General features: G+C 39.9%; 1 protein-coding gene across 1 annotated transcript; it reads left to right on the top strand.

Moving 5' to 3' along the window:
* Nucleotides 1–370: 370 nt before the first annotated feature.
* LOC122343039 (gastrula zinc finger protein XlCGF57.1-like) lies at nucleotides 371–5,338 on the top strand. Its single transcript, XM_043237341.1, has 2 exons — nucleotides 371–481; nucleotides 3,490–5,338. The coding sequence occupies exons 1-2, from the start codon at nucleotides 397–399 to the stop codon at nucleotides 4,710–4,712; spliced, it is 1,308 nt and encodes a 435-aa protein (XP_043093276.1). The 5' UTR covers nucleotides 371–396; the 3' UTR covers nucleotides 4,713–5,338.
* Nucleotides 5,339–9,993: the final 4,655 nt, after the last annotated feature.

The raw sequence follows: 9,993 nt of genomic DNA, 5'->3' as shown, positions 1-9,993 counted from the left end.
TATTGTGCGTGAGTAAAGCGCATCCACGCTGCGTGTGATTTAGTTCTGTTTAGTGATTCAGATCATCGTAAACACCGATTCGGAACTCTGAGTCAATTGAATCAAAATGACTCGCTGTTTTGAATCGTCGATCGCTGCTTTAAAACAAGAACAAACACAAAATACTTAAAAAAGTATTTCTTAAAGTACAATAGCGACTAAATGTAGTATACTGTTCATTAAACACCTAATGTTAATCAAAAGTGCAAAATAAAGTTTTAAATGTTTTTCTAATCAGGTCATCTCTTGCCAGTGCACTAACTACTGAACTAGGGAGCTGATGTGAGATGTAACTTTTCTTTTCTTTCTGTTAATTATTCTCACCTTAAACAGGACAAAGAACAACTCTATTAAAAGATGGCGTTTATTAAAGAGGAGAGGGAAGACGTGAGCATCGATGAAACGTTTAGAGACAAACATGAAGAAACTGAAGAACAAACAGGTTGGTTTTTGTTCTCAAAGCCGAACTGTCCAAGTTAACTCTTATTTGGCACAAGTTTTTGTTCACTCTTGCAGCTTTCTTTTTGTAAAGGATTTCAGCTGTTTTAAATTGGTGACAAACTAATTTACAGAGGTAAAAGTCAGTTATTTTATTTGTGGCCAACAGAAAAGTTCTGTCCAAAGAGGAGTGTTTAAGAAAAAAAATGTTATTCCAAATGGTACCATTATATAACTAGCTATCTGTAGATTTTTTATATCAAATGTAGGACCTTTTAAAGTGATAGTTTGCACAAAAAAAAAAAAAGGGACGGATAGCTTTTAGAATTATATACAGATTAAGGGGTGCTAATATTATGAAAAAGATGCGCTCATTTTTCAGAAGCTTGAAGAAAAAGGCTTACTAAAATAAACTTCACGTGACTTACATTTAAAATGTTTTAAAAAAAACTGTCTGTCACTCATCTCAGTCTGGTTCAGTAGATGTGTCTGTGACTGGCTGCACTGATCAGAAACAATCGATGCTCTCCAGAGCACAAATGTAAATATGCACAGAGATTGCCAGATATGTTATTGTTATAGTTTCACCCAAGAGAGCGCTTGTAGCTTTGTTTGTTTTTTGTTTTGTTAGTGTTTAGTGTCCCTAAACTGGGCATTAGGGCCCAGTTGGCCTCTCTCAATGTGGAGGAGCAGCCTTCCTCAGTGGAAGATGCATTGGTGGGATTGAGGAGATCCTTGAAGTCTTCCACCACCTGACAATATCCCCAGTCGAAGTCAGCAGATTCCCTCAGTACAAGTAGGCATCCTTTACTTCCGGTGTTCACTACCGGGTTCGTGGCTTACTGTTACGACAGGCAGTAGGCAGTAGACAGGAGACTTTACAGTCACAGCTCCGAACAGCCACGTCAACAATGGAGGCAGAGAACATAGTCCACTCGGACTCAATGTCTCCAGCCCTCCCTCGGGATCCGGTCAAAGCTCTGCAGGAGGTGGGAGTTGTTGATCTACTTTATAGGGGTCAGGACACCCTTGTGCTTGAACATGGTGTTCGTTATGGACAAACCATGACTACCACAGAAGTCCAACAACAGAACACCACTCGGGTTCAGATCAAGTGGCTGTTCCTCCCAATCACGCCCCTCCAGGTGTCACTAGCATCACCAACGTGAGCGCTGAAGTCCCCCAGAAGAACGGCAGAGTCTCTGGTTGGAGCACTTTCCAGCACCCCTCACAGAGACCCGCAAAAAGTACAAGCCAGGTACTCTGCAAATCAACGATCCCTAGAAATTATGTGTCCCCAACTAAACAAGCCAGAGGGGTCAGCAGCAAGGAACCAAAACCACATCCATACAGAATGGAGAAAAAAAACCCTGAGAAACCAGGCTTAGTTGGCACCAGTTCTCCTCTGGTGAGATGACCATCACTTAATTTCTAGTTCAATGATCTAGTTCAAATGCAGTTATGTTAGATTAGGTTTAAAGACGATAATGTGATAAGAGCCCACTCAAGTATTGAGGAGCTAAGCCATTTAAGGCTTAATACGTAATAAACAAGATTATACAATTTACCTGATCTTTAATAGGGAGCCAGTGCAGTGTTCACAGAACCAGGCTAATATGGTCATACTTCCTAGTTTTAGTAAGGACTCTAAAATTTGTTTATCAAGCATTTGTTCATCAAGCAGCTAAAGTTTATCAAGTGTGCAGAACAACCACAATAAAGCATTACAATATTCTAACCTCAAGGTCATGAGGTTCAACACTTGCAGGCTGGAAAGGAAGACCGTGGGGAATTAACATTTCTGCATTTGATGTTGATAGCATAGATCGTAATTTGGATACATTTTTGAGATGGAAAAACAGTTTTACAGATGCTAGAAACAGTTTTCAAAGGAAAGATTGCTGTCAAACTGCACACCTAGGTTCCTAACTGATGATGAAGAATTAACAGAGCAGCCATCAAGTGTTAGACTGTGTTCTAGATTATTATATGTGGGGTTTTTAGGTCCAATAATTAGCACCTGTTTTTTCAGAATGTGGTATTGAGTTACTTATCATCCAGTTTGGTTTTTTATATCAACTATGCCTTCTGTTAGTTGCTCAATTTTGTGTGTATCACCAGGCCGTGAAGAAATATGTAGCATCAGCATAATAGTGAAAGCTAGAGCCATGTCTTCTGATTATATCTCCCAGAGGTAACGTGTAAAGTGTAAAAGTAAGGGCCTAGTATTGAGCCTTGAGATTCTCCATATTTCACTTATGAGCGATATAATGCCAACATAGTTTTCTATTCAATAGAATGTGGTGGTTGATAGCTTTGCATGCAGCGCTAAGATCTAATAGCACTAATAATGAGATATAACCACGGTCAGATGATAAAAGCATGTCATTTGTAAGAGTTGTGAGTATATTGACGATGGAAGTATCATAATGTTGATGTCATAAATCATATAAACACCAATTATAATTCTTATCATATCTGCCAGAATGTCCAACTTCACCATGGTAAACTTAAATTTGGATTATATTATTTCACTTGAACAAATTTGACAAAAACAGAGTGGAAATACATCTAATGTTTTCTGTTAGTTTAAGCACAAACCAAGAAAAGTAAATCCAAACTTTAATCTGGCAATAATTAAGATCATACAGTGCATGTCGGCAGTACCGTGTCAGTGGGGACGTGCGAGGAGGTCTCTGCAACAAAGTAATTGGAGTTATTACACCAGGGCGTTTATAGACAGACCCTGTTTCCTGATAATGAGTTTTAGGTTTGGGCTTAGGTTAGGGGATTACTTGAGAAACACCCAACAGTTTGATAATAAGAGCTTAAATAATGAGACATCCAAAATATGAGTTTCTCAGATTGCATGCAACACCTTTTCAGTTTCTTAGTGGATAATGGATGTAGTTGTATGTTAGCTTTGACACTTTACATAATTTAATGTTCTGATGTCTTGTGTTTTTCTTATTAAAGTGGGGTTAACATTTATTTGTGTTTTTTTCTCCTTAGACCTGATGGCACTAAAAGAGGAGTGTGAAGTACTGAATGAAATAGACGAGAAAGACCATGATTTAATAACTGGAGAAACATTTAGCTGTTCAAAGACTCAAAAGACTTTAAGGAAAAGGACTCAAAAGACAGGAAGAAGTCAGCATTTCACCTGCCAACAGTGTGGAAAGAGTTTCAGTCAAACAGGGGGTTTTAAAAGACACATGAGAGTTCACACTGGAGAGAAGCCTTATATCTGCCAACACTGTGGACAGAGTTTCAGTTTAAAAGGAAACCTTAACAGACACATGAGAGTTCACTATGGAGAGAATGCTTACACCTGCTGTCGGTGTGGAACAAGTTTTGATCAACATGAAAACCTTGAAGCCCACATGAGAACTCATACAAAGAAACTATACACATGCCCTCACTGTGGAAAGAGTTTCCGTCGAAAACTACGCTTTGAAAGCCATATGAAAAAACACTCTGGAAAGCAATCCTACACATGTCCTCAGTGCGGAAAGAAGTTTAGTCATAAAGGACGCTTAGAAGACCACATAAGAATCCACACAGGAGAGAAGCCTTTTTCTTGCCAACAGTGTGGAAGAAGTTTCAACCAAAAAGGAAATCTTGACAGACACATGAGTGTTCACACTGGAGAGAAGCCTTACACCTGCCAACAGTGTGGAAGAGGTTTCAACCGGAAAGAAAACCTTAACTCCCACATAACCGTTCACACTGGAAAAAATCTTTTCACCTGTCAACAGTGTGGAATAAGTTTTACTGAAAATGAAATCTTTACCAGACACGTGAGAATTCACACTGGAGAGCAGCTTCACACGTGTGATCAGTGTGGAAAGAGTTTTGATCAACATGAAAGTCTTGAAGTCCACATGAGAACTCATAGAGAGAAACCCTACATGTGTTCTGAGTGTGGAAAGAGTTTCTGCCAAAAACAACAGTTTGAACACCACATGAGACTTCACTCTGGAGAGCAACCCTACACATGTCCTCAGTGCGGAAAGGGGTTTAATCATAAACGACACTTGGAAGATCACATAAGAACTCACACCGGAGAGAAGCCTTTCACTTGCCAACAGTGTGGAAGACATTTTAGCCAAAAAGGAAGCCTTAAAAGGCACATAGATCGTCACAATGGAGAGAAGCAATTTACATGTGGTCACTGCGGAAAGAGTTTCAAAAATAAAGCAGCATGTAATCACCACATGAGGTTTCACATATGAGAGAGAACTGTGTTGATAAATGAACAGTGTGACATGGGTCTTGTAATAACACCAGAGTGAAGCCTTTGCTCTGCCATCATTGTGGAAAGACTTGCAGAAACAAGACACTCTTGAGGTTCACAGAAGCACCATTGATATAATTCAAAACAGCCATGGGTTTATTTTCACCTGTGTTTAAAATGTGTTTTGATTGATAGGATCTCAAATTCAGACTGTTCCTGTATCCCTGTCTCTTTTGTCCACTTTCGACCACTTCTGTCCCAGTTTTGTCAAGGAAAGAGTAAATGCATGGGATCTTTCACATGTTGTGGTCAAGTGAATGAAACAAGTCTGTTAAATTTTTACATATAAATGTGAGTGAGTTGAAAGATTACAACTAAACTACAATATGTCACTGCCTTATTTATGTACTTGATAATTAAGTAAGGAATAATTGACTCAAAGTGGCTGTTACACCTTGTGTTTAATTTTTTTAATAATTCAACGGTACGGAGTAATTTTCTTTCTGCATCTCGTCTATGTGAATTATCTCCAAGTTTATGCAAATTAACATATGTTGTCAATTAGCGACTTTTCAAGTTGGCTTTAGGTACTTTCCATTAAAAGATGTTGGCAACACTGCTCAATCAGGGTCAAACTGACAAACAATATTGACCAGTTCTTGAGCGATTTGTTCATTTTGAGCAAATCTTTAATGTGACTCAGGAAGAACAAGTTGTCTCGGTTCGTGCATATGCAATATCCTAAAGGTTCTTTACTAGAATTAGTTTGAAAGACTCGGGAGATGAAATAATCAATTCTCTTTCTGGCTCAACCTACATTGGTTAAAGCTTATCGGGCTTTCCTGATGAAAAAACGACTCAAAGCCAGAGACTTGAGGTTTCTAATCAATTCTCTTTACAGCCCATACTGCTCAAACCCAAGACATGTCAGAGAAGAGGTAAGGTGAGCTAATCATAGATAAAGACCCAGAACTATGAATATTTTCTGCCTAACAATTCTGAGAACAGAAAAGCAGCTTAAGAGGGAGTCAGGATGGCAAGTCCATGAAATGGCGGAGTGAGGAGCAGCAATCAAGCTTACTGAGGATATAATTAATTGCTGGAACGGGCCTTTGTATGAAAGGCCTTTCAGGAAGCAGGATGTGGAAACTTAACCAAAGATATATAGGATAAACTACTGTTTGAAAGCCTCAGTGAAGAAGTCATCAAGTTCTTTGAAGAGTATAAGCAACTTGGTAAGGTAACGTTCGTGAGAGGTTCAACACTTGCAGGCTGGAAAGGAAGACCGTGGGGAATTACATTCTCTGATGGAAGTGATAAGACCTATGGAGCTGTGGCATATTTCAGGTGGGAATCAGACAAGGACATTGAGGTGAGACTAGTTGAATCTAAGGCCAAATTAACTCCTTTTGGATCAGAAAGGGGAAGCAGTTAAGGCTGAATTGTGTGGTAACGTTTATGCAGCCAAACTTAGAAAGTATATTGAGAAGCATTGTCAAGGGGCTGCATGCTAGCAAAGAAGACCATATATGGCTGTGTGACTTCCAGAAAGGCACAAACAAAACGTGCCGACAGGCTATGGAAGGCCTTCCATCAGAGCAGACAGAGCCAGCTGCACCATTTGAGTTCACAACCCTGTATTTATTTGGACCTTATGTGGTAAAAAATGAGGTAAAGAAGAGGGTGGAACTAAAAGTTTGGGGAATCGTGTTGTATGGCCCCAAGAGCTGTTCATGTGGATATGTGGATCATTCAACTGAAGGATTTCTGCTAGCATATCAGAGATTTACAGCTTTAAGGGTACATTCAAGGAAATTGTGGTCAGACTCAGAATCAAATTTCATAGGAGCAAAGTCTGTTCTTAAAATTCTTCACAGATTCCAAGATCCACAAGACAGAGTAAAGTTAGAAGTGGAAGCAGCCAGACGTAGTACAAAAGTTCCTCTCAAAGAAATGGAATAGCAGAAGCAGCAGTCCGTCTGTTGAAGCGAGCCCTCCAGAATTTGAGGGTTAATGATAATATGTCTTGGGGGGACCTTTCTTTATACCGCAGCTAATCTGGTCAATGAAAGACCTAATGATGCAAGGGCACAAAGTCGAGTCCAAACTCTCTTCTTCTGAGATGTACTGGGAAGAGTGGGGATCAAGGAAGTTTTGAGTTTGATAGCTATCCATACAAAACACAAAAAAAATCATACACTATGTTAAAATCTAACTTGTGAATATTGTGACGGGAGGAGCCAACGACAGACACAGTGGGCGTGGCGTCAGGCCTCGGAGAGGCTTTTTATTAAAAGAAAAGGTGTCCAGGGGGAAAAGTGTCCGAATAAAAAGGGAGAACTGGTGTCCTTGTTGATTCCTCTCCGGCCAACTCCCCTCTCGCACCGGGACAGAGAAACCGGGAGTTAGTCGGCAAGCTCAACCAACCACTGGGTAAAATAACAGTAAAGCAAGCGTCACTTACCCTTTCTGGTGGCTGGGAGCAAGTCTCCGTCATTCCTCCATCCCGGCGTGGGTACGAGTGAGAGGGGGTGACGTCATCAGATGTTGCCCAACTGTGACGTCTAAGCTCCGCCTTGCCCGCATTCTCCACCAGTGTGACGGGAGGAGCCAACGACAGACACAGGGTGCGTGGCGTCAGGCTTCGGAGAGGCTTTTTATTGACAAAACAAGGTACCAAAAAAAGTGTCCAAGGGAGAAAGTGTCCAAATAAACGGGGGAACTGGTGTCCTCGTCGTGCTGCAGGGGAAGTGCAGGTCAGGTAGTGGCTTAGAGAGGTCAGGTAGAGGCTTAATTCACTCAAGGTGTGCCTCGTCACACGCCGCCAGAACTGACCAATACCACACCCCTCCTCTCAAACACGCCCACTCCCGTCGGGAGTCTGGTGAAGGGCGGCGAATAAAGGACGGGGAGATGATGACAATAAAGGGGAGGGGCAGCCGACTTGTCACAATATCCTAATACTGTTGTAGTTTAAATGAGTTAAATCCTTGTAAGGGTCCCCCTTTTCCTGCAGAACGGAATCCAGAGGCCCTGGTCGAAGGTCAATGCGTGTTCGTTCTTTTTTTTGCGTCTTGTTAAAAATCACTAATATTTATTAATCTTTTGTTTCCAATTATAATACTGACCTTATACATAATTTTATCTGACTCAATCTTTCATGATTTTATTTATATTTATTAAAAGGTAACTGCTGATCCCTCTAGTTGTGATTAAATTTGGATCATTAATTAACTATAATATTTCCTAGTTTCTACTTATTGTTCGTTAGGAGTCTGGGTCGCTTAGAGACCTTGTTTGGCCAGAACAGACTCACGACACATCTGGGCTAGTCCAGGTCTTAGTCAGAGGCTACCCCGTAGATCGCTTACCTTAATGCAGCCATCTCCTCGATAGACTCAAAAGAGTAATTTTTATGCGTTCCCTAAGTAATAGCATGCTAAGCCAGTTTGGTGGCCAGAAGTCAAGATCTCAAGACGGCTCCATCCATTGATCGTTGATCTGACTCACCCTAGCACGCGCCAACAATGCGGAAAACCTCAGAAGTCACTAACCTACTAGAAAAGTTATTTCAGACAATATTATAAGTTAACCAAGATTAACATTTATTTTGCCAGGCAAGAACAGTTTCCAAATTGGTATAATTGATAAACATTTGCACAACTGATCAGCAGTACAAAAATAACACAAAACAAAATAAAACAAACTTAAAAGGTCAGTATACCTGGTCTTTAAAAAGTACATGGTGTAGTGTATGAGGACACACACCACACTACGGGCCAATCTGGCTACAGAATCGCGCTTACTGTGTTTTGTCACTTTCCTTATATACTCAGACCAGACAAAGAGATACCAAATAGTTATAAAAGTTGTTATAAAAACCTTTTGTTTTTAGGTTCCCGTGCTCCATGGTCACACCTGGCTGGAACACGTTCAGAGACCCAAAAGGAGGACACACCTCCTTCCCAACAGAACACAGTTCTATCAAGTTCTAATCTTCTCCATAATATAAGTGATTACAGTGAAATTGAGACCAATTTACCAATTGCACTGAGACCTTTCAAATGAGACCAAACATGAAAGTGAAGAACAATAGGTTCATAAGACACATGACATATAATGCCTTATTCTTAATGAACTTTAAACCAAGTCTTTTGGGCAGAAAGAGGGAAGCAGGAAGAGCAGAGCTGAAGAAGGTGTCATAAACACAACAGGGGGGGTGGGGTGTTTACTCTCTTTTTGAAGTCCTTTTGTTCCTTTGGATATCGCTTCTCAGATCAGTCTTAATGCATATACACATTTTGATTCACCTCCTTACATCCTTAAATTATATTAAATTATGCTGTGTGTAGTGACTTATATAATCATGTTTGTATTTGGTTTGTTTTGTTCGTATAGGTCATTAAGCTAAGCATCTGAGAAAATACTGAAAATGAGCAAATGAAGATTGAATTGTTGCAAACATGTCTTTGTAAGCTAAACCAAATTAGATTGAAACTGTGGCCATTACAGGAAAATTAAGATCCACCAGTCTTCAAGCAATATGTGAAAAGGCTCAAAGTTTAGCTGCTTCTCTCTGTCGACTCCTGCCAACCCTGGGAAAAAAAATCCACAAGGATGCCTGGTTTCAGCTACACCAACTTGCACACAATAAGGAGATGGGTGTGGAGATACTGCAAGGGGTCATTCACACCTCATAGTACTGAACAAATAATTAGCGTAAAAATCTGGATCTAAATTACACAACACAAATTATGGTAGGCTAGACATCATCCATTCCCTTTACCCAAACATACAACCACACCTTCATTATTGCAACCGGATGACACATTTCCCTGGTATTGAACATAAAAACATCCAGGTCTAAATTACTCAAATCATTCAAATCCATTACACATCATTAACTTTCATACATAAAGGTTAACTTAAATAGTTTTTTTTTTTTTTTTTTTTAATTCATTTCGTTTGCAATTGTATGGTCTTATGAACTTACTGTATGTTAATATTGTAATGTGCATAGGACTTGCATGGCTACATTCACGCATCAGTTGATTCAAATTCTATTCACACATTTTGAAAAGAGGCCTGTTCAGCAAAAAAACTGGTCTCCTAAGACAAAACACTTATTATGCCCGATCATTGGCATTGTTGCACACTAGGGGGCCCACTAGTTTACAACACAAAGATACAAACTTATATAAACAAATGAATAATCAAACTTGCATTATTAGCAAGTGTGACTGGCCTGCACATCAAATGCACAGAAGATTGTTGTTATT

The sequence above is a fragment of the Puntigrus tetrazona genome, chromosome 4, assembly GCF_018831695.1.
Source record: "Puntigrus tetrazona isolate hp1 chromosome 4, ASM1883169v1, whole genome shotgun sequence".
Classification (NCBI taxonomy): domain Eukaryota; kingdom Metazoa; phylum Chordata; class Actinopteri; order Cypriniformes; family Cyprinidae; genus Puntigrus; species Puntigrus tetrazona.
The sequence above is the reverse complement of the archived record's forward strand: the minus strand, read 5'-3'. Positions and strand labels throughout refer to the sequence as shown.